This window comes from Aphelocoma coerulescens, chromosome 7 (assembly GCF_041296385.1).
Source record: "Aphelocoma coerulescens isolate FSJ_1873_10779 chromosome 7, UR_Acoe_1.0, whole genome shotgun sequence".
Classification (NCBI taxonomy): Eukaryota; Metazoa; Chordata; class Aves; order Passeriformes; family Corvidae; genus Aphelocoma; species Aphelocoma coerulescens.
In genome coordinates this window covers 23,375,684-23,400,606 of record NC_091021.1, presented here as the reverse complement: position 1 = coordinate 23,400,606, position 24,923 = coordinate 23,375,684, and the positions used below count along the sequence as shown (strand labels likewise).

The following is a 24,923-nucleotide window of genomic DNA, read 5'->3' as shown; positions in this document are numbered from 1 at the left end:
GGCATGGCCCCTAATATTATATCCCAGAGCTGCAATGTGACATTAGAGAAATGAGCTGATTTTGATCTTGAGCAAGGTCTGGAAAACAGAAGTAGGGCCTAGTAGGAGGGAGGCATTTAGTAACACAGAGAATCCTACAAGTCTTTGAGTAGCAACTGTACCATGTGCCTCTCACCACAGCCCATGTATTGCCTTTGGGCTCCAGTTCCAGAACTACATCTTCTCTGAAGCTGCTGCAGAGTGTGCACTGTGAGAAGCTTTGAAACAACCTGAGGGAGCTGAGACTGTGAGCTGCTCATAGTTGTCTTACTTGGACATTGGCATCTGGGGAACATTCTACATGAGGCTTGAGGCCAGAATTGTGGTTGTTATTGTCCAGCATAACAGAAGGACTCAGGCTTTTTCAACATGCCAGAGGGGAAGTTGGGCCAGAAGCAGCCGTAACAATAAACTGGCACAAGCAGCGCTGAAGAACTTTGTGCAGCTTTGTAAGAACCAGCACCAATGTCTCAGAAGTGGCAAAATGGTGGAAGATTCCCTAAAATGACCTACACTGAGGGTAGCTCTAGAACTCCTCTGGCCACAGAAGAGCTGGGCTTCCAATTTCATGAGCATGTCATGGGGACTCATCATAAGAGCTAGTTTGGGAGGCATGACAGCGCCAGTCCAGCTGGCATACCTTCAAGATAGTTTTGCCTGGGGGCATATAGCTCAAGGGAGGTGTCCTAGCCAGTGCAGAATATAGATTTTTCCTTTGTGTAATATCCTGCTTGAGAGTGTGAGATGGGGTTTCTGGCTTTGCAGCTCAGTGTGGCATACAGGGCAGCCTATGGGATCTGGGCAGCCACATAAGCAGTATTAATTTCCTCACTGAAGTGCCCAGCTGAACTGCTTCCTGCAGCCACTCTGGCACAGCAGGTATAAGAATGAGGGGTTTCACAATGGGACAGGGCAGTAGCTGACAATGAGAACCATCTTCTCACAGGTGGTAGGTGTCTTGCATCTTCTTTAATTCTTTTCTTCTCCCTTAGGCTGGACTTCATCTATGACCTTTTTGAAAGAGTCTGCAGTCGTTGCAGTGAAGAGACACTGAAGATGGGCACCCAGAGGCGCAGACCGACTGTCAGTTCCCAGTTCAGGGTATGATGTTTTCCAAGAGAGCTGCAGGCTTCTGGGGAGGAGCAGATGGGTAAAGCAAGGCCTGCAGCCAAGAGGAGTCATTCATCCTTGTTTTGTGTCCAGCACTGAAAATGTGCAGGAATGTTGCAGTGCTAAAAAAAGACAGTGCCACTGCCCCAAGGATTTCTGTCTGGTATAAAATGTGAGATGATAAGACTGAGCAGGGTGGCAGAGGAAAAGAATACTTCCCTAAGTATATGCAGTTCTTGAGGTTCTTTGATCTTTCATATTTGTTTCATGTTTCAGCTAAGTGTGTGTCCTTTTAGGCATACATTTTTACAGGTATTGTGACAGTTCCAATAAAACCTTATTGGGAGAACCTTGCAGTGGGTATGAATCTCACCCACTTAGATTGTCTGCAGACCTTCTGTTCATTTCACAGTTTTGTTTTCCTGTGTTTAAAGTTTGAGAGACTTGTAAAATTAACTCACAAATACAGCCCAAAGAACAAGGATGGCCACGTAAACAGTCTTAAGAGCAAAATGTGTGGGTATGTTTTGGACAGGGAGGAATCTCTTGGTTTACTGAAATTTTGGTAGGCAGAGTCAAAGGACATTAGGAATGGGAGGGCTGCATGAAGACCTTATTGCATGAAATGTAGCCCCTTTTCCTTCTGTAGTGACTGATCCTTTGAGTTTCTCTTGCTGCTCTTTAGGATTCTCTCCATTCCCTGATGGCCACGCTTAGTACTTCCAACCCATTTTTCATCCGCTGCATCAAACCAAATACAGAAAAGGTAAGGCTGTTTCCCAGCCACACGTGTGCACGTGACACAGGCCTGCATGAGCACGCCCTTGCACAATGCCTAGCAGGTGCCTCAAGCTGAGGCTAAGAGCAGTTCCTTCCCACCTTCCCTTTTTCCTTCTAGTTATTTTACAGTTGAGAAAAAACACACCTTCTTCCTGGTAATCAGATGGAAAGACTGCATGCTGAATATGAGATTATATAGCCATTCCCACCTCTTTCAGTGCTTATGAAGCCTGGAGGATTAACCAGGATTGTGCAGAGTCCAGAGCTGTGGTAGAAGAAGCAATCACTCCTGTTTATAGTGCCAGTAGAGAAATTTGTTCTGGAATGAAGGGCTTGTGCAGTAGGCAATGTCTCCTGCAGATCTTTGGCTCTGAGGCAGAGGAGGTGGACACATCATGAGCAAGTCACAGTGCTTAGGGAGGACAGGCTGGCTCTCACTTGTATTTGTGAGCTGTGGCAGGAGGATATGCTGCTAACTAGATTGGGTCAGGAGCTCTGAACTGATCCTTTTCTTTGTTTTGAAACCATGTATGATATGGCAGAGGACAGGCTGCTTAGGGGATTTATGCCAGAAAAGAATTCTGTAGTTTGTCTCCAGTTTAACTGAAAAGAGAGACTGCAAAGAGAACTGAGTCAGGGTTCTGCACTGTGTATGTGTTAAGACATTGTATCTTTGCTTTCCTACCAGAGTCCAACTGTGAGTGCAGTCTGCAAACTATTTTTTTTCTTCCAGAATCAGCCCAACACCCTTTTGTCCGTTATTTGGCACTATGCAGTGTTGTGAAGTTGCTCTCCCCTTGACCCAGACTTCCCGTTTTTTTACCTAGCATGCCCAAATATGCAGGGCTCCCTTTCTAAAGCAAAACAGATATACAGCCTGTGACTGTCTCGCTTACTTGTTTTGATTCTGGATCATTATTTAGGCACCGAACCTCTTTAATCCAGATGTGGTGCTAAATCAGCTCCGGTACTCAGGGATGCTGGAGACAGTGAAAGTTCGAAGAGCAGGTTTCCCTATACGGCGCCTTTTCCAGGACTTTCTCAGCAGGTAATTTCTGTCATTGTACCATATGCTGGAACAGCCCTGAAGTGTAGAATTCTATATGACTGTTCCCTCTTTAACTGCTTCTTCTGGTATGGATCAGCTGTGGGATGTTTTTCTAACCATGGCCTTAATGCCCATATCACAGACTGATCTGCGAGGCCTTTTGGAGACTTGCCTTTAGGCTAAAAGTCAGAATGGAAAAATAGCCAGATGGTCTTTGGTCTTTTTTTTCTTTTTCTTTATTTTTCTTGGTAGCTTTGCCACAGCTTTGCTAGTGTGATGCTGTGAAACCCAGCTGGTCATAATATGTAAAAGGAAAATACCATGCTTAAAACCTTTAGGCAGCTGAAGAGAATTCTAATGGACAGTATAGTTGATGATTAATATCGGAAAGAGTGATTATTTCTTTTAATGAGCCACATCAAAAGGATTTTTTGAAGTTTAAGGCTAGAAGGGACACTGAACATTGCTTCCTTTGTCTCTTGGAGCATTAAATACCACCCCTATACTGAACAAAATAACTTGTGTCTGATGAAAGCACATGTTTCAGAAAGACAGTTGTTCTTTACCGAAAAATTTTGTTGAGTTTGTATTCTTTTACTGGGATTGCAACAATAATTGCCAGTGTGGTAGGAACAGATAAAGGTTGGGGGATGGAAATTTCCAAATTGGAAGGCAAACATGAAGAAGGAAGGTCCCAGAGGAAGAAGGACTAATGGGAGGAGGATAATTAGAGTTAAAAGATCGGAGAGAGAGAGGGAGGGGGGCTGTTACTGTCATCTGTAATCTGATGAGATTCTGTTTTGTTCTCAGGTACAAGATGCTTGTGAAGGGGCCAAGCCTCTCAGAGAACAGCAAAGCTGTATGTGCAGGTTTTCTTCAGACCTATGATAGCAGCAAGAAAGAATGGCAGTTGGGTAAAACCAAGGTACTTCATCAGTGTGGGGAAGGGTATGGCTTCATTCCAGCTGCAAGGGGACATGATTGCAGCTGGTCAGATTGCAGGGCACTGCAGTCATGATCCTTTAAATACACTGGCCTATGCCACTAACCTGTAGCATCTCAAATATTTCCCATATTATGCACCTAGAGACATAGCAGGTTTTTGGATTTTATCTAAATTCCTTCTCATTGACCAAGCCAGATTGATTTTGTTGTGTCTGATCCAATTTGCAGATTCAAGGGGAACAAGCATAGGTCACATTTTATGTAATTGTAATGTGTGCCATTAACTCTTGCCTCTTGTGCCAGGTATTTCACTCTGCTTGACTAACTGAAATTCTTGCCCGAGGCAGGGAGCTGAAGCTTGGTATATATCTAATTTGTGAATAGCTACATCACCAGATGTATGACAGCTCTCTGTTGGGGAAACTCAGATGATGCTTTTGCAGCTAGCCCAGATGCTGGCATACATTTTCTATGAAAAGGTATCCAAATGCTTCTGCCCACTTGGTAATTCAGATCTTGCTTCTGTTTTGGTGAATGTTTAACACTTCTCTCTTGCCTGGAATAGTCTGGATTTTCATGTAGAAATAGATGTGAGAATTTTGAGGTATATTGCTGTAGAAATCTGGGAGTGTGAAGCTGTCTCTATCACAGCTTTCCACATACTCCAGTAAATTCTTCAAAGAATATTCCAAGATGGATGGTGTCCAGTGCAGACAGCATTTCTCAATAGTGGGTATGCAGTCCATATCTAGAGCAGATGGTAGTACATAAGAGCAACTTCTTGCATTTTTTTGTCCTTAAGCCTTCAGAAAACTACTTCAGAATATTTCCAGTGCCACAATGAAACCAGAAGTGATTCCAGTGAACATGCACCTTTCATTTGTCCAGGAGATCAGATAATGACATTTGTTGCTTTGAGCAATTATTTCTCAATAAGTGGATAGACTATAATAGTTATTAGAGCAAGATCTCTCTCCTCTTCCTAGAGGACTGGTGGTAGTCCAGTTGATAGTCTGAGCTATGAACTCTGTGTGACAATCAAGGAAACCACTGGCCATTTTTGTGGGAAGGACATGTATTACTCTGGAGTTTGGTTGGTTTTTTTCCCCCATGCCTCCACTGATGTTCCAGAAAGAAGATGTTATCACTTAGCTGTATTTCTGCTCTGTGATTAAAGTGTTCCCCATCTTTGATTTTGGAATCTGGAGTCTCCTCACTGGTGCCTGCAAACCAGGAACCATTTTGGTCATTCCTGTCCCTGGATAATCCACATTGCTTGGGTGACTGCCAGTCTCCCAGCATTTTAGTGTTAAAGCCTATGTGGAGAGCACGTGTGTTGCAGAGCTGTCTGGAAAGCTTTATAAATTGGTGGTTAGAGCTGGTAAACACAGAGTTTGAACTTCCTTCCTAGCATGACAAGAGATGGAAGATTGCTGCAGTACAGCAAGGGTAGCGAGATGGAGGACCAAACTCACATGCACATACTCACCTTTATTGTACAAAAGGTTGTAAGCTATATAGCTGGAGTCCAGGGCCTACAGTAGACTAACAACAAGCAGGAAATCCAGGCTGCTTTGAGCCCCTGGAAGCTACAGGTCCCGTTTCTCTTCAGTCCCCATTGTGCATCATGAAGGACTGAGTCCATCTGTCTGTTTTCACTCACTCCTTGACCTGCACAAATTATTTGGAAAAAACCAACATGGGTGGTAATTGTGGCAAAGAAAATGTGTTTGTGTTTTGTCAAAACTCTGGATGTACTCTAATGTATTTAATTTTTAATGACTGTGTCCTGTAAACTAAAACTTCACTGAGGATCTGTAAGTGGCATGTTGGTAAACTGCAGTCTCTCTGCTTGGGCCCTGGTTGCCGTGAGTCTGAATATTGTGGAAGGAATGAAATTATTAAGAAAGGCAGTCTTTGTATTCTTTATGCCTGAGAAGGAAAATTCACTGGAGCTGGGAAGCAGTTGAGCCATCTTGTTTGGTTATAGAAGTAACTTTCTATTGGGCATGGTTTGTATTAGAGATGTGTGTCCTGGTAGAGGGGAGCAGCTGTATTTATTGAAAGAATGGATCACTCCAAGGCTGTCCTGGCATGTTCCACACTTGCTGCCATGCTGAATGGCTGGTCAGCCCCTGGCTGCTCCAAGATGCTGTCATTCCAAGGTGTACTACCCTGCCATTTCATTCTTCAGATGAGTCGCTTGGCATTCTTTCCCATGGAAAGCCATTTCATTCCTCCCTTGGAGACCACTTTGCAACTCAGCTTTGTGCCTCCCGAAAGCCTGTCCCTAGGAAAGCAGGTGACAAGGTGAGGCCGTGCAGAGCAGTGGTGCTTCCTGGCAGTACCTTCCCTGCTGCCTGTATCCAGCTGTTGTGCCTTGGTTTTGGATTACAGACTGCTTTGTCTGCATTGATGTTTCAGCTGGTGCTACGTAACATAGGCCTGGAATACTTGGGTTGATGGAGAAAAGAGCCTTAATTTTTCCAGAGGCTTTCAGGTAAGGGTGAAGTGAAGCTACCAGCTAAGGGGAACAGAGCATAGGTCATTTGTCCTGAAGAGGAAGTCTCCTGCATCACCTTACTGCCAATTTTGCTGCTACAGGTGCAGCTCTGGGTACTCAGGTTGGGATTCCCAGAACTAATCTTGGCTTATGGAGTCAGGAGTAGCTACTGAAAAAGGTGTGACAAGCCCATGGGCATGTAACCTAGGAAGAAGTATAAGGGGTGGGTGAAGAGCAAGGCTTATAGAAGGGGGAATACTTCCTGCAAAATGAATGGAAGGATAATTATATCCCTAGCAATTGTTTGAAGGAGGAAGGAAAAGACTCTGTGAATTAGTGCAGGGGATTGTGAAGCTTGGGAAAGGAAACGGAGGAGGAAGGGCAGGATGATCTTTGTGTTTTTCATTAAGAATAGAGCAGCTGCTGTGCTGGCAATTGTCAAATTAATGTTTATAAGAGGTATTAACGCATGCAATGCAGGTTTTATCTGGTGGTATGGCAGAGTTGAGGGCAGTGTGATGATGAAAAACAAGCAGTGTGATGATGAAAGAGATTGTGCTCAGGTGCCCTTGTCTTCACTGGGGATATACTGGGATGGAGCAACAGCTTCCATGACCCTTTCTTCAGTGCACCTGGACCTTCTGCCATACTTGCCCATACTCACAACACAGATTTCCTACACAGTAGCCCTTGCTATTTGAAGGCATTAATTTCCACATTTCAACCTGCTGGTTTGCAGGGCCTGTTTGAAGGAGGAGGTTGCTGTACACTGTTTGGCATCCAGGTCACAGTGACCCACTTCCTGCTTTCCCAGTGTTGTCCCCAAGAATCATATGATCCCACTTATGTACACATGGGTGCCCAAGCAGTTACCTTTGTGTCTGCTGATCTTGGTGAAACCTCACCATGTTCACTGTCACACTGATGGTGCATGCAGGCATTGAGGTTGTGTGAGAAACACCATAGTGATGCACTGTGGTTTAAAATCTGGCTGGTGTCTAGTATGAGCAGAATATGATAGAAGTAACCTTGTATGTTTTGTTCAATCATTCCTTTCTCAGATGAAAGCTATCTCATGTTTTCAGAAAATGACTGTGAATTATGACAAAGAAACAGCCACTTTCCAGTTTATTTCCACAAGGCATCAAAAATACTTCTGGACTTGAAATAGATGTTACTTTTCCTTGTCATCTACAGGAGTCTAAAAAGACTCCAAACCTTCAAAATGGCAACAGTTTATAACTAGATATTGTTATGTTTTTTGAGATTAACCCCTCACTCTCAAGCATATATTGATCCTATAATCCTATAGGATTAGGGTTGGGTCACATGGAACTCTGCATGCCCTGAAGTCTTTCTCCCCCCCCTTAACTGGCCTGGCTCAGCTAAGACTGTGCTTGCTAGGGAAATACTGGTGGCCTGAGTATTTTTGCAATTTGATGAAGATAATGGACTGAGACAGTGTTTTGCTGGTTGCATTCTTGAAATGGGTGACTGCTGCTTGGTTCTGGAATGTAATGGAAAGAGCAATCCCTGCCTCAAAGAAATCTTTAAAAGATTGTTGAGTTGACAGAGGGAGTGGATGTACAACTTGAAGGGAAGGATGCCAGCTTCATGGTTGGCAGTACCTTGATAACGAAGCTTCTTTTCAGGCTACCTGTGGTTACTTAGTCATTACAAAACAGCTCATTTCTTAATGGAAACTGCTCCCCAAGAGAAATTCAAGTCCAGGAAAGCCACTGGCTATGGGTACCAAGTCAGGGAGAGATGTCAGTACACAATGGTCATTGCAGGGGGAAGGAAGAGCCTTAAGGGATGAGGCTGAAAGTAGTGATGCAGGGGAAGGTGTAGAGAGACATAAAGGGGAGATAAGTGGGAAAGAGGAGAGTTTGTGCAGAACACTGGACTAAATAACTGTTCAAATCTCTAGCCTCTCAGCACAACCACATGGATCCAGTACATTTATAAGGAGTTTTTAATGATTAATGTGGTTCTGAGTTCTGCAGATTGATGAATATCAGCTCACAGCTTGTGTACATGGCAGTGCTTTAACGGGGGGGGGGCTGCACTTCCCTAGTGTAGCCCGTTCTGCTGCTGGCCCTGGCAGGGATTTATCCAGTGCCAGGCAGCAGGTCACACGAGCATGGCCATATGGCACTTGCTGCTGTGACTGCAGCTTGTATGGACATATCTTACCAGCTTGTTCTAGTCTGGATACTGCCAGCAGTGCACCGACGGTGTCGTGGAGCTCCATGCAGGCTGCAGTCCATCTCAGAAAGCAGTGCATTTATTTCAGGAATTTGTGCTGAACCCTGCGCTAACCTAATGCAAGGCAGCTGATCTAACATTGCTCAGATATGTCAGCACAATTCCTGTAAACACGGCCTTATCTTGCTTGTATCTCAGTTCTTTTGTCTTTGACATGGCACCTTCATTCTTCACAAGCATTTAGCACTGAGCAGAGGTTGTAAATACAGGTGGTGAAAGATGCCTGAGAATTAAAATACTGGACACTGAAGTGCAACCAGTAATACTTGGAGAGTTCTGTCCTCAGAGCTTAGCTGCCCCTAGTGCATGCTGCACTGTTGAACCTCTTCAGCAAGGAAGCATCCCCACCCCAGAGCTTCTGGAGGTCGGTGGAGGGCTTCAGCAGCGGTGGACTGAGTATGCGCTGCTTTGTGCCTCGACTGGGATTTTGGCTTTCCACCTGCCTTCCATTATTAAGACTGCTGTTAAGGTTACTTCCTGGACTCTGGAAATCTAAAAGTTCCTCCCTTTTCTTGAAATGCGGAGGAGTTTCTTTGCAAAATATTTAATCACCCAAGTAGGTCCCAGTGCCTGCTGGCAGGGAGGTACCGGATTGTGCCGGGAAAGCTGTCAGCTGGGAAAGAGTTAATCACAGGCGCAAGCTCGGGCTCTCCTCCTCCCTCCTCTTTCCCTCCTTCCTCTGCTCCCTCCCTCCCTCTTTTAAGTCTTGACCACAGAGTGAGGGAGGCGGGGGTTGGGCTCGGAGTTTGGCTCACGCCGCTGTAGAACTTTTCCCGGCGCTCGGAGTGCGGGCGCCGCGGGGCAGCGCCGGGGCAGGCGCGGGGGCGGCGGCAGCGCAGCCGCCCGGGCACGGAGCGCTCTCCGCGCCGCTCACCCGGGGATGAAACCGCCCGGCTCTCCCGGGGACTGACTTCTTTCCTCTCTTTGTGTTTACTGAAACTCCTCCCCGTGGCGTCAGGTTTTCCTGAAGGAAGCTCTTGAGCAGAAGCTGGAGAAGGATCGGGAAGAGGAGTTGAGGAAAGCAGCTATAGTCATCCGGGCCCACGTCTTGGGCTACATGGCAAGGTCAGTGCTGGGGGCTGCCCCACCATCCCTGTGCTTGCGTGCCTGGGTTGCCCTGAGCCCCTGCTTTGCTCTCTAGTCCCCTAGCATCCGTCCCGTCTTCCCCTCCGGAATTCTAAGGGAGAGTTGCAAAATCTGCCCTCCCTGCCAGCATCACCTCTGCTGAAACCTTCCTGCACCTTTGGCACCTCTTTTTCAGTTATGTGCACGTTCGCACCCTCCCTCAACGCTGCTCAGCAGGCTTCCCGGGGACTTCTGTACCCATTGCTTGCCTCTGATGACACCTTTTCCTTGCCTTCAGGGCTCTCCTGGCTGGGCCCCACCTACGCTTTGGGTCCCCTCCTTTTCCTTGTGCCTGTCAACTCTGTTTTCTGCTCCCCCTGCCAATCGCTTCTTCCTCACTTGCAGTTCTGCCTTTGCTTACCCTTTTTCCTCACCCTGCCTGTTTGCCTCGTGACCTCCCTCTCCTTTTAATTAACTCTTCAGAATTGGTTTTTGGCCAACTCCGCAACAGTAATCTCCTCTTGCCTCTCCCTTTTGCACCTGACCAGAGAAGGTTTGGGAGAACCAACTGCAGACAAACAGCCCCTCCTCTGCCCCTCGAAGTCAGTGCAACAGCTGACTCCTTAATGGCTGTGGTATGCACACTTAATCCCAGTAAGATGCTCTTTCCTGGCTGGTCTTTGCTCCAGACACCTGTCAGTCAGGGCTGTGAGGAGGTGAAATCCCTGGCCAGCAGAGCTGTTTCAGCAGGCACTCTTCTTAGAGCTCCAGTTACACCAGGTACCTCATTTTGCATTGGGAAATGTGTGCAAGGGTTATACCCTGCCTTGCCAGTGTGGAATATCAGCAAAATACACATTTGGTCTCTGGGGCTTTTATTCATTTATTTATTTCCCTCTAGGAAGACAAATGAGCTTGCTCTATTGTTTGTACATGAGATTCCAAGTTCTTTGTGTCAGGGCCGCTGGTCTCTCTTATTTTGTGTCTAGCATTTGGAGAGAAGGGTAGGGATTAGCACAGGAAAATTGATTTTCTGGGAAACATCACTGCAGGCATACTGGATTACTGATTTTCTGAGTTCCTGGTAAGGAAGCTACTGCCCTGCCAGGCTGTGATGGAGACAGTGTGGCAGCAGTGTTCCACTTAGAAATCTTGTGGTCCTTCAGCCTCCATGCTTCTGAATTCCTCATCCCACATGTTGCTGTTATGCGTCTCATCCTTAAGGACAAGCTGTGCTTCTGCAGCCAGAGTGTAAATCTTCACAAGCAGCTGGAGGTAACTGGATTTCACAGGGGAGGAGAGCAGGGAGTAAAGAAGAGCTGGAGAGGGGGTCTGGAAAACTTTCAGTGAAGTTTCCAGTTGCACTGCACCTGTATTGAAAAAAGTCCAGCAGGAGGGAGTTCATCCGGGCAAGTGCTGAATGGTCTGTGCAGAGTTGGGCAGGAATACCAGTATGTGCTGCCTTAAGCTTGATACCATTTCTGTTAGTTTTGCAAGCATAAGTGTATTTAAATTCATTTGGTTTCATGCAAAGTGGACTGGCAAAGGAAGGATTTTACTGGTTCCTTCCCCTTTGTGGACTTGTTCTGTGAGCCTGGAGAACCAGATTTTCTTTGCTCTCATTCCCTGCAGCCTATGCAGCCTAGCATCTCTGATCACTAAAATGTGAGACAAGAAAATCAAGCCCATTGAAATGACCCCTTTCCTATGTAGCTAATCTATGGAGCTCTGAGATGCAGGTAACAGCTTCACCAGCTAAAAACCACATAGTGCAGGATTCATGTACGAATTTGGCTGTGTCCCTGGTTTCTGCAGGACTTTATTGCTCACAGGAAGAAGACAGTAGCAGATTGCTCCATAACCCTGTGTTCTCTCGTCCTTGGAGGCATACAGCTCATTGACAGAATAATTAACTGAATTTCAAATACAGCATTGGAGCCTTGCATTAACTGAATTTCAAATACAGCATTGGAGCCTTGCAGCCAGCCTCCCATCTCTGGTGTGATAAATGGTCAGGGTGTCTCCCAAACCCCTTCACTTGGTCTGCAGGTTGAACTTCTTTGGCCAGTGCAGAAGGGTGAGTGGAAGCTTGAACAAGGGGAATGAAATTTGCAGCTTGTGAGCAGCAATTCCAGCTGAAGGGCATCTGCAAGCTTGGCTGTGGTCATGAGGAATGAGGGGGCACTTCAGCCTGGCAGATTAGCAGGCAGAGCTGGCCTGTAGCTGGGCAGGGCTTGGCACATGTTGCACTTGAGAGAGTTTCTAGCAGATGCATTTTGTAAAAGTCAGAGTAGCCTTTTTGATGCACTTATGTCTGCCTTGGCAGAGAGTGCATGTGCAGCTGTTCACACCCCATGTGCAGGACACAGGGCGGACAGAAGGAGTGGGGATGAGGGTACTGCAGCCCAGGAATAATTAACCTAAAACCTCCTACTTCTTATCACCTCTTGCCTTTCCTCTTTTCTCTGTGCTTCCTCCCTTTGACTTAATACTTATGGAAAAGAGCATGACCTCTGCACACTACTGCTATTACCATCCCTCTCCTGATTTTCTTGACTGGGCTGATGTATCTGGTGTGCAGGGAGGTGGCAAGCTGTCAGCATAGGTCCCTGTTGCTGTTTGAAGGGAATTTCATTGCCGGGACAGGGATTTTAAGGTGTATCTTTTCCTCAGGGTGTTGCAGAAAGTCTGTGGGAAGTATATGTGAGAATACCATGCTATTTCCAGTGTGCTTTCTAGCACTGTAAGACCTCAAGGATTACTGTAGCCTGCTGGCCCAAGATCCTATGTAATAGCCCCATAGAATTTTTCTCTTCACATTCTGGTTTGGATTAAAGAAGGTTTTGATTTGACTAGTACCAGTGGTTGTTTCCCTACAGCAAGATATTAAGGTGTCTAAGTATATTAAATTACTTTAAAAAATGTCTGTTTATTTTCAGCCTTAATAGATGTCAGCTTCAGGTTGGTTAAATCTTATGGGCCCTGTTGGAAAAATAGAAATGTGGATACTTGAACTGGCATCAAGCCTTTCCTTAGCCTTTTCTATTTCTTAAGGTCCTGCATGCAGCAATTGCTCTCGTTCTATAAGCCTGAATTTCTGATTCCAGTCCTGCTTCCTCAGAAGTCACTTGAGACTCTAACAGTGTTCTTGAAATGGGGGTGCTAACACTGAACACAGGATAAAAGCAGTATTCTATGCAACAGTATTTCTGCTTACAAGTATAAGAATCCCAGTAGTATTTTTTCGATAGCACTGTGGTGGGAGTTTGCCTTTGTGTGATGATCTGGGGCCCAAAAATCCATTTTTGCCTTGCTGCTTCCTAGCATAGTCCCACATCAGGTGTGTTTGGCCTTTGATTCTTCAATACAAGACCTTATGATTGGCTTTTTTGGATTGTTTAATGTTTGCTTGAATCTAGCTTACAAACAGATCCAGATTACTGTGTAATGGTAATTCTTGTTATTTGCCCAGTTTGTGTATCATGGACAAACTTCTACCAGAAACTTTATTCATGTCCTTGATAAAAGTAGTCTGTAATGCAGAGGCAAAACCTGACTTTTCTACAACTTTACGAGACTACAAAAATACTGAATGATGATTCTTGTGTTTGGGGGCCCTATCATGTTCTTGAAGTCCTGTATAATTGATTTTGATATCACTGGTGATCCTCATGGGTCCCTTGCAACTCAAGATATTCTATGATTCTTGTTTAAGCAAAATGCTTAAACTTGTGCAATAGAAGTATTTGTTTCTGTGAACCTGTTACAATGTTTGATTCAGCCATCAATATTGTAGTATCAGTGTGTTTTCTCCCAGACAGTACGAAATTAATGTGACCAAATCTATTATTGCACTGTTTTTGCTTTTCTTGGAGTAATTTTCTTTTGACCACTTAAGAGATAGAGCAATATTTGTTTTCCTACAGTAACACCATTTGTATGTTTCTATTCTAATAAATCCATACTGAACGATTATGCTCACTGCACAGTGAATGTGTTTATGTGCAATGCAAAGAGACTTTGGGCCAGAGGATCTTCCCTTTCCATGTGCCACATATCTTTCCCTCATCCTCTGAGAGTCTTTACAAAAGCAGGTTCCCATTGAAACAACCTAGTGGTAGATTTAGGAGGGAGGACAGTGAGGTGAATATGATTTAGAGGGAGTGGCAGGAGAGGAACAGAAATGTCACTTCTGAAGTATGTTTTTCCAAAAGGACTTTTCTGTGGATGTGGTCAGTATGCAAGGGCATGAGGAATGCAGAGTGCGTATGACTTCGTGGCGCATTAAGTGTCTGGTTCTGTTTGTAGGAAGAAGTATCAGAAGGTGCTATCCAGTGTTGTTATAATCCAAAAGAACTACCGAGCATACTTCTGGAAGAAGAGCCTGCTGCGCCTGAAGGCCTCTGCGGTGACCCTGCAGAAGCACTGGCGTGGCCGCCTGGCTCGCAGCCTCTACCAGCACCTGCTGCAGCAGGAACTCCGGCGGAAGCAGGAAGCGGAGGAGAGAAGGAGGCAGGAGGAGGAAGAACAGATCAGAAGAGAGGAAGAGGAAAGACAATGGCAAGAAGAGGAGGAGCGTAGGAGGAAGCAGGAAGAGGAAGAGGTGAAGGAAAGGTACAAGATGGTATCTTGCACTCTGTCTTGGTTGAAGACAATTTAAAGTGTAGCATTCTCAAATGAGTTTTCCCCCTTTGTTTTAACCAATCCCTTTCCACCGATAAGGAATGAATACAAGTAGCTGTAAGTGAAAAAATTAAGTTTATTAACAAGTGAAACTGCAACAGGCAAAAAACAACAGTAAATAATCACTAGATACAAAACTTCTAAATCTCACAAACACCCTGAGAAAAAAGAGAAACCCAGAATGGTGGAAATACCCCTTTCCATGATGGCACCCGCCATGGGCAATGGTGCATAGGGAGTCAAAGGGCAAATGGTGTCAGACCTTCCCCCCGACCACGGCGGCCTTTGCAGGCGACCGCGCGGTCTGGAGACAAAGGGGAAGGATGGCAGGAAGCCCTGGTGGGAATGAAGGAGCTTACCCAGCAGTTCTAGTGGCAAATGAGAAGTGATGGTGTGTGTGGGCTCAGCGCTGCCGCTCGCTGCACCCACTGGACTCTGCTGGGTTTATTGTTATATAAATTTCAACATGCAATTGTGTGATATTTCGCTTGTCAGAAGTAGTTGGTTACGTTTCTTCTTGGCTTTTGTTACATACTTTCCCCAAGGTGGATCTCAGGAGACTGTGTGGCAAACATCAGAAAATTCTAAGCTTAGAAGCACTCACCTTGAGTCCTATGTGCAGTTTTGGGCACCACAATATAAAAAACACATTAATCTATTAGAGAGTGTCCAAAGGAGAGCAATGAGGATGGTGAAGAGTCTGGAGGGGAAGCCATACGAGGAGTGGCTGAGGTCACTTGATCTGTTCAGCCTGGAGAAGAGGAGACTGGGTCTTCAACATCCTCACAAGGGGAAGAGGAGCAGTAGGCTTTAGTGTCTTCACTCATGCCCAGTGACAGGACTCAAGGAAATGGCAGGAAGCTGAGTCAGGAGAGGTTTAGGTTGGATATCAGGAGGTTTTTCACGCAGAGGGTTGTTGGCCCTGGAACAGACTTCCCAAAGAAGTGGTCACAGCACCAAGCCTGACAGAGTTCAGGAAGCATTTGGACAATGCTTTTGGGCATATGGTGTGACTCTCGGGGTGTCCTGCACAGGGCCAGGAGTTGGACTTGATGATCCTGATGGGTCCCTTCCAACTCAGCATTTGATTCTGTAATAAAAGGAAGGACCTGTCTAGTTTGCTGGTTGTAGATTGTTTTTGCCCTTTAGTTCCCAGACCATGAGAGATGTGTTCAACCCAGCATCATCGCAGAGAAGTGTCAGTGTTTCTAGGAATCAGGCAAACTCATTTTATTTTCATTTTCTAATTAATGTTAAATGGCATCTGAGTGAGTAGCCAGAATGGTACTAGTGGACCAACTTGGCTAACTTCTGAACATCCATTTGACCTAAAAAATGAGGTGGAAGTCCACAGAAATTGCAAATCAGCTAACCTACTGAGAACAAGCAAAAAAAACCCAACACAAGTGTAGAGACAAAATCAGAAGGACCTAGGTACAATTTGAGCTGTAATGAACTAAAAGTTGGCATGTAGTTATTGTGCATACACTGGTAGCAGAGGGGAGACATGGAACAATTTGGTCTAACATTCAACAGGAAGAAAAATAATAATGTTGAGAAAACTGAGGTATTTGATGCTATTTTTATCTTCCCCAAAAGCTTAACTGTTGGACACTAAATATGATTAGGAAGGATGTACAAGAATTCAGAACATGTCATGGAAATAAAAGTTTAGAAAATGCTCGGATAAATCAAATTACAAATTATAAAGAAGGTATTGGGACTCGGTGAAAATAATGTTTGTGTACTTCAAGAACTAGCTAAAGCAGTTTAAAACAGCTATTCTCTTTTCTTCTCCTTTGTGGATAGTAATGGAGCTTCCATAAAAAAGGAAAATACCAAACAATAATAACCCCTTTTAAAATGGGAAAAGGAAAAATGAGGGAACTGTGGACCAGTCAGCCTAACATCAATTTCAGGAAGATACTGAAACGAATAATCAAGCAGTTGTAAATGATTGATAAAGAAATCAAGCTAGTGTGGATTTCTGAAGAGCAAACAGCATTAAAATTACCTGTTTCCTTCTGTAGTAGCTTATGGCATGTCTTGTGGACAGGGAAAACCCATGGAGGATAGGAAACTTGACTTTGGGTAGGTAAAAAGTAGGTAAGGGCTTGGATATATTATGACAGTATTCTAAGATGCTAAAAGAAATTTACTTTGGAAAAAAGTACCTGAAGCAAGATTAGGATTTGTGTTTTTACTGCATTTTAATTAATAAACAATAGTAGCTTTTTGTTGAATAGAAGAGAACTCTTGAATGGGATTCTTCCATGATATGTGCTGGATATGGTACTTGTGCAATGTTTTCATAAGAATTTGGATGAGGAAATATGAATATCCTTATTAAATTTGCAGATAAAACCATCTGCTGAGGGGCTGTAGGCATATAGCCTAGGATTACAGTTCAGATAATTTTGGCAAGTTAAAGAAAGGATCTGAAAAACAGGGTAAGTTTTGGAACAGACATACACAGATTTAGTTAGGATTAATCAAATGCACAAGGAGCAGAGGAGGAATGCGTACTTCAGCAGCAGGAGCAGGGTCTGGAGGCTAAGTTGAGCATGTCACCAGTGTCATGCTGTGTGAGAGGAGAAAGCAAATGCTCTCTGTCAACCAGATTGTTTCTGTAAGATGGGCTGATACTTCTGTACCAGTTGACACTTGTAAGACTTCATTTGGAGTACTGTCCCTAGTTTTGGGTATCACATTTCAGGAAGAGTGTAGATCAGTTGACGATGACTAGAAAGCAGCAAGAAATACCAAAGGTTTAAAAACTGTGAGGAACAGTTGCAGGAATTAGTATGTAGATTGTAGGTGGTATTCCTAATTTGTTTTAAAATGGTTGTGCTTTTGAGCCCTCTTATCATTTAAGGCAGTTGTTTAACTCCTGATGACTGATAGGGATCTTTCAGTAGAGTTGGAACCATCTGGATCTCAGTTCTGTCAGCTTTCCTTTACAAATATTTCCTGGATTTTTTTAAGAGAGTGAGCACAAAAGTGAGAGCTTTAAGGACTCTGTGACTTGCAGCTGCAGTTCGGAATTTGGCTGGGAAAATCTGCAAGGCCTGGGAAATAAATATCATTGCCCTCCTGTTCTCCCTGGAGTTGAGTTATGGATTTGAAAGTTACCACTGGCAGTGGTAACTTTCTTCCATCCAGCAGCGCACCCTATTCCTGTTCCTGCTCCCTAAGCATGACCCTGGCATTTGTCTGTCTGCTGGTTCAGTTGCTCGTAGGATTCTCACTCTGGAGAAACTGGCCACAGTGACAGCTTTCTTTGGAGTACAGCCTTTTTGATGTAGGTGGAGAACTACCCACACCATGGGGTAGTTTTTCTCCTCTGCTCATGTTTATGAACAAACTCTGACTCTTACAGTCTCCACTAATAAACTGGGTTTTGCATGCCACTGAGCAGTTATGCCAGTCGGGGCTTTAATACAGTAAAAGCGAAACGAAACACAAATCCAGTGCTGGTATTGCAATAATTCTGTTTTAAAAAAACACAGTTTCCTGATACCTGTCAATTACACACGTACAACCTTAATATTCACAGACTTAGAGTACTTCAGAAGATTCTGTTTACATTTATCATGAGTCTGATTTGTCTTTCTGTCACTGTTTCCAATGTCCTTCCTGGTGTGTTCCAACTAATCCAATTTTCTAATTGATCTGAAAGTTAAGTGCATGGGGAAAATCTGTTACATCCACAAAGGTCATGCCAACCACAGAGAATTGGATTTTTACTGAATTGCAAAAGCTTTTAAATCAGTCTTACAGTAAGTACCTCATTTTAACCTTATTCATGGAGGGATGATGTGTCCATGTAATTCTGAAAACTTCATGTAGGAGAGCTAGGTCTATCTCTGACTGTCATGTCTTGCTTTTTGACAGAGAAAAGGAGCAACTGAATGTGCTACTGCAGGTGGCCCAGGTACGTTTAACAGTTAGTCTTTTCACATGTTTTCTTGTGAGTATCTGTGAAGAGTCCTCCATTGCCTCCACTTTGCCTGGATACTGATACTGTTATTGTGGCAACACTGTTTAGAAAATGGGCTTTGTCCACTCAAAACCTGCGGGCATTTGGCTTTGGCAGAGGTGCACAGAGTTAACAAGGAAGGGCTTTTCTCAAGGCTCTTGTATGAGCTTGCATAGGTTCTATTTGAAAATTTCTGTATTGAACATGCAGCATCCTCTTTTTAGCTCTACTGCTTGAGCTTGTTAGATAACCTTGTGATGTGCTACAGTGTGATGCAGTCTGTTCTGCTGGATTGTTGCCTCTAACAGCCAAAATAAGAGTGCAGCCAACTGCTGCCATGGCTAAAATAAACCCTTTGTAGCTGATCTAATTGTTGGTACTTGACATACCAAAGAGCAGACCACCTACCCTGAGCTGTGTGAAAATAGCTGTGTATGCCATTGGTTTTCTTCCCATACCACTTGTTCCCCAGTTTCAGACCATCTTTGTTCAGGAGAGATGACAGATTAGAGCACAGAAATGCATTCATCAACATGTGAGAGTCAGGTAGAGAACAAGCAACAAGGTAACTAAAGAAAACAAGGATTAAGGCTTAAGCAGGCCAATATATTGACTGCATTGTCATAAGTCCTATCAGGAAGTACATGAAATCCTATTGGAATTTATTTTTGCTTTTTCTCATGTGTGCATCTTTCCTCTTATGTATGTTTTCAACATCCTCTGTGGAGGAGAGGGTGGCTTTATCTTACAGTTAAACATCAGTGAAAGTTAACCAGTATCTTCCATCTTCCAGTTATCACGTGTCAGCTAGAAATCAGTGTGGAGAATAGAGTAAGACAGAGTCTTCAGCAGTCAGCTGTCAGCCATCTAGTGATCCTAAAGAATGCCAAGAAATTCTGGGTGGAGTTTTGTTGGGCTGTGGTTTGAGTGGATACAGTCCTGCTTCATGCCCATCTCCCTTCCAGCCCCAGATTCTGATGGTCAGATCCCCATTTCAGGAAACAATGGAATTTCCAGAGCTCTTAATGAATTTCTGGGAAATCTTGAGCTCTTAAGCAGTCTATGCATATATGTATTCATATATAGTTGCTTTCTCCTATATGTGTGGGAGTTCAAAAAGAGAGAATGGACTTTTGGGATGCTTTTATCCAAATTGCAGTGTACAGTGACCAACAGATAGAGAGGCTCTTCTAAAAATTCACTGAACCCAGTGAGCTTCTTTGTATGATTCATAAAGGAGGTAGATTTCTGGGAAAAAGGACATACCTGAAGATCCAGTAGTTCTACCTTTAGCTTTTACACCGTGAATAATTGAAGGATGCTTGGAGTCATCTTTCTGCAGATGGTGAGTGCAAGGGAAGCACAGGAGGCAGGAAGAGTGAAAGGTCCAGGCAAGGATCACATACAGGTTGAAGAACGTGCTTTAACACTGTTACAAATTCTTTAAGGTGGAAACAGTAGACGCTGAGGAGGTGGATATTCCCCTGCAAGAAGAAGAGAGACGTCAGATGGAGGAGATCTTAAGGCTGGAGAAGGAGATTGAAAAGTTGCAGCAACAGAAGGAGGATCACATGTCTGTCATCTCTGAAGACACCAGGAATGAAATCAATCGGCAGCGAGAAGAAGAGATACAGAGGCTGGAAAAAGAGGCGTCAAGGGTTGCCCAGGAATTCTTGGAGCTGCTGGATTTTGGCAATCTGGATGAAAGTGTGCAGAACTTAGAGCACTCACTTTCTAGTGAGGGGACACTCAACATTGACTGCAGCCTGGTGGCACCCCTGGCTGAAGAAGAAGTCGATGAGGGTTTTCATGCCGATGATGATGGACGGCCAACTTCCAGTTTGGTGGTCTCGAATCAGCATGGCACCAGAAACAGCGGTAACTACTCAAAGGAAGTTGCAAACACAAGCCTTTTGCATCTCCAGAGGGAAGTGGGAGAGGCTGTCCCTGCTCCAGGACTGCCTGTGGAAAGAACCACTAGTCCCAAGGAGCAGAGAGCCCTCTCTGACCCAGCAGAAAGCATTTACAGCACTGTCTCCGATGCACAGAGGAGTAACAGTGGAGAGGGAGGAGAGCCCATTTACACTTCCCCCCCAGATGTGGAGTCCGACTATGACCACGAGGAGTTTGATGGCTATGGAGATGCAGGTAATGCCTCAGCTGAGCCTCTGAATGATGAAGAGGGTCTGAGACACTCCCATGGTACCAGCCTGGACTCCAACCGTGGCAGCCTGGACTCGGTGAGAATCCCTCCCTTCACCTTTCTGGATATTAATGTGGCTTTGTTGATGTCTGTAGCATCTTTGCCTTCTTACTGTCTGCCTGGTCACTCTGGGTATAGTTACTAATATATAACTCTATCTTACATCAATAATCAGCTTGAAAAAAAGAAGAGTCATAGACTGAAGGCCAGAGGGCTTGTGATTGTCTGGTGTCTGCTGGCACACAAGCTAGTACATGTGTACCTATTTTAGATTGTTTCCATTGCCATGTGTTAATATAACACCCTTTAGGAGGAAGGAAAGCAGACAACTGGTATTTTGTAGGTATATGTTCTACCTTAGAGAGATTTCACAGAAGGGGCCTAAGGTTCCAGTGTGCAGTGACAAGAAAAAATGGGAAAGGCCGTGGTTTGGTATGTCTCCATCACTAAAACTTCTCTTGTTCTTGTTCTGTTCAGAGTTGAGAGTTTATTTTCAGCTGCTGTGTACAAGTTAAGCTATTCTAAAGCTGGAAGAAATTACTGTGCTGATTGGGCTGGGTCCCAGTGCACACAGCCAACATCACTGAACCATTTTTAATCCTGCTGCAGGGACAATGACAGGGTGGTAAAGCTGGGCTATTTGCCTTGCACTTGTAGCATCTCAGCTTAGATCCCACACTGGCTCTGGACTTCCTGAGTGCCCTCAAGCTGCTTAATAATGCAATGATAAACCCCCTTACAGAACAGGATGTCAAGGCCCACATAAGATTGTGAGGAGTTCAGGTGTGAAGGCAATGATATCCACAAAAATACTTCCAATAAGTGACATCCTGAGAAGAGACACTTGAAATACAAAATATCTTTTAGAAAACTATTGAATTTTTATTTTATTTTTAGGAATTCAATTTACTTCAGTATGCTTTTCCAATGACAGATTGTGACTTTACTTAAAAAGCTGCATGATTTTCTTGTTTGCATTTTCCTAATGTCAGATGCCAGCCATCAGAATTTGTTATGATTTGATCTGCTTGAGTAAAGGTACCTTCTCTGTGGGCAGAAAATCAGTCAGGTAATATTCAAATGATGAATCATTCTGTCACAGCTTAGGCTGGTTCCTACCATTCTTCTTAAAACTCAGAGAGAAGTGGAGGGTTTTATTGAGCTCCTCAGTGAGTAAGACTAATGAAAAAGCCAGTTGATACTTTGTCATAGTGTGAGCCACAGGAAGAGATAACCACAGCTGAGGCGAGATCCCATCAGTAGCTGCTGTTCCAAGGCTACCTGGTTTTTGAAACCTAATGCCAAGGGAGAGAATGAATGAGTGGACCAGGGATGAGACAAAAGAGGAGCACGAAGGGGTCACAGAAAGAAGAGAGAAGGGAAAATGAAAAGAAACAACATGCGTTTGAGGAAGGAAAAGATCTAAGGAACTGCCTTCATTAGTATTAAATTAATAAAGCAAATCAAAGGAAATTGTATTTAAGGTAAAGGAAATTATTTTGTGTATGAAGTACTTTCTTATGGCTGAGGGCCTTTATCTAGTTGGAGAACAGAGATGAGTAAATTCCGTACTATTAGTTCAGTAATTCAGATTGATATTTTTAGGGTTCAGTTATCCTGGACTGTGCTTTTTCTCCTAATCAACCCAAAGAAAGTATTTTCCTTGCTGGGGTTAAATCTCTATACAATCTTGTCTGGCATTGTGGCCTTTCTGCCAGAAAAATGAGTAAACTTCTCCAAAATGAAAAATTCTCTCTTAATGCCATCAAATTAGATTTTGCAAGGTGGGCTCTGCCTTGAGTCAGGAAGTTTTGTTACTGCAGGGAACTGGAGCTCTCTAGCCACTGCTAGAACTGGAGCTTTCTAGCCACTGTCCACTGCTCTCCTTTCAGGTATGAAAATTCCGTGTTCTTGCTTTAGGCATTAATGGATAAGCTGTCAAGCCTCTACTTTTACCACAGTGCTTTTTTAGTAAAGGGCCTAGGTATAGTTTTGCACCTTCTGATCATGTGACCTCTGTAACCCTGTGAATTGCTCCAGTCCTCCTGTGACCAGGAGAACCCAAGTAGCCTGTATCTCTTCTTTTTTCTTTAGTTTCTGGACAGCGAAGAAGAAGTGGATGTTTACATTGATACAGATGAAGAGTTTTGTAATGGACGAGTCACTATCTTTAATGGCTCAGGGCCGCCCTATTTTCACAGTTATCTCTACATGAAGGGTAAGTGGATTTTGCCAAAACTGTGGATGGATGGGATCCAGGAAACCTGATTTCCTCTTCTGTTTGTGCAGAATCATCATCTTTATTTACTCTTAGTTCTCCGTTTATTCTCCTCTTTTCTTCTTCTTATTTAAAACAACAAATAAAGAGATAGGAGCTGGGTGTCAGGGATATGTTTGCCACTGAGACCTGATTGTTCCTACTTGGTATGGGCTTCAATGATTCATTCTGAGCTACAAAACTGAAGTCAGAACAAAAATACTTGAGTAGTGCATATATTTCTATATTTTGCTTTTGTTTCACTAGTTTTGTTCTGTTTTTTCTATGTCTGAAGTTAAGCACAACTTTGTCTCCTTCAGTTCCTTTGTTTCATGTAGGAACTGAAGTGGCGACTGCTCCTGCCCAGGAGCAGGATCAGAGTGGGAGCATGGCCCCTGTTGCACATCTGCTGAAATTTTGCTCCCTCGCTTTGCAGGAGGTCTCATGAACCCGTGGCGGCGGCGCTGGTGTGTCCTGAAGAACGAGGCCTTCATGTGGTTCCGCACCAAGCAGGAGGCCCTGAAGTCAGGCTGGCTCTACAAAAAGGGCGGAGGAATGTCAACGCTTTCACGCCGCAACTGGAAGCGCCGCTGGTTTGTGCTTCGAGAATCCAAGCTGATGTACTTTGAGAATGATAGTGAGGAAAAGCTGAAGGGGACTATTGATATCAGAAGGGCAAAGTGAGTGCAAAAATAAATCCCTTTGGTCCTTAGTATTCGCTCTCTAAACCAGTAATGAAGGGTCCAGTGCTGCTGTTCATCGGCCTGCATATCTTCCCATGGTGGTTGGAGAATCAGAAACAAAGGAAGGAAAAGACAATTACAGCATCTAGTTTTACTCTGGAGGGAGTCTGCAATTACTTGATAGTTCTTTTCCCAGTCTTGCATTTTGTAATTCAGCAGAAGCTCTTTCCAAGCCATGGATGGAGCCAGACCAGGAGGGGCTAATTAAGTACATACCCCATGCATTCTCTCCTACCCAGACTCCATCTGTTTTCTGGCTTCTCCAGGCATTTCACAGAGGTATTATGAAGCTCACAGCGGGATTTGAATTTGGCAGCATGTACTGTGCCTTTTCCTGAGTCCTGAATGCTCTTTCTGCTGCCATAGTCAATTCCTCAGATCCGGCTGTAAGAAAGGACAAACTGGTCACCTATTAGCATTATGTGGACCTGTAAAGTGCCAAAAAGAATGGCACACCTGCCTTTGTGAGCAGATCTCTGTATCAACCTCTCTCTTATCTCTTCTTCCATTTAGTCTGCTGGTGTCTTGAAAAATCCATGTAATGCCTTAAGCTTTGGTTTTTAACTGTACAAATCTTTAAAAACATCTTGATGTATATTGGCTTAATTTTGTATTTCTGTCAGAGTTACAAGCCATCCGAACAAGTGATTTCCCTTCTGTGTAGTGAAGGGCATGATGTGAAAGAACCGACCAGATGGAATTCAGGCCTGTGAAAGGTTTTTAGCTTTGGCTCTTGTGCTTTCTTGTGTTCCAGAGAGATTGTGGATATTCATGAAAAGGAGAATGCCTTGGACATTGTGACAGAAGACCGAGTTTACCACATTGTTGCAGAGTCACCAGAAGATGCCAGGTACAACAGGGAGTTTTGTTAGGTTTGTTCATTCAGTGCAGGTGTGACCCAGGTACTCATGGGAGAGTTTGAGAAACATAATAAATTCCCTTTTGCTGGAGAAAAGGGGGGATTTGTTCCAGAGTGCCATTTTGGGCTTCCTGGGACGTACCACACCTACTTTGGGGACTTGATGTTACAGCTACCGAGGTTGTGGTTCAGCCTGCCAGTCACAGGACTGCCAGCTTCTCATGTGGCTGTGAGCATGCTGAATTCAAGGGTTACTTCAGCAGACACACAAACCTTAATATAAACTGGAACATCTAATAGCTGATTTATTTATTTAATGGAATCTTGAATCAAACAAAAAGTCTATTCATGTTGTCTGTAAATGATTGCGAGAGCAGCTGGGTTTTGTCCAGGAGACAGAAAAAAGGCTGCAGCTTATCAGAGTCTGTAGTGTCATCTGAT

At 44.1% G+C, this 24,923-nt stretch overlaps 1 protein-coding gene across 2 annotated transcripts in view; it reads left to right on the top strand.

The window, feature by feature from the left end:
* Nucleotides 1–24,923, top strand: part of LOC138113039 (unconventional myosin-X-like) — a 74,873-nt gene that overhangs the window by 31,617 nt on the left and 18,333 nt on the right. For both annotated transcript variants that reach the window (XM_069020844.1, XM_069020843.1), the window contains 11 exons: nt 1,032–1,140; nt 1,835–1,915; nt 2,853–2,977; nt 3,788–3,902; nt 9,652–9,758; nt 14,067–14,372; nt 18,336–18,375; nt 19,869–20,660; nt 22,718–22,841; nt 23,317–23,560; nt 24,378–24,473. In XM_069020844.1, coding sequence (XP_068876945.1) covers nt 1,032–1,140; nt 1,835–1,915; nt 2,853–2,977; nt 3,788–3,902; nt 9,652–9,758; nt 14,067–14,372; nt 18,336–18,375; nt 19,869–20,660; nt 22,718–22,841; nt 23,317–23,560; nt 24,378–24,473 — 2,139 coding nt within the window. The remainder of the gene's footprint in view (nt 1–1,031; nt 1,141–1,834; nt 1,916–2,852; nt 2,978–3,787; nt 3,903–9,651; nt 9,759–14,066; nt 14,373–18,335; nt 18,376–19,868; nt 20,661–22,717; nt 22,842–23,316; nt 23,561–24,377; nt 24,474–24,923) is intronic.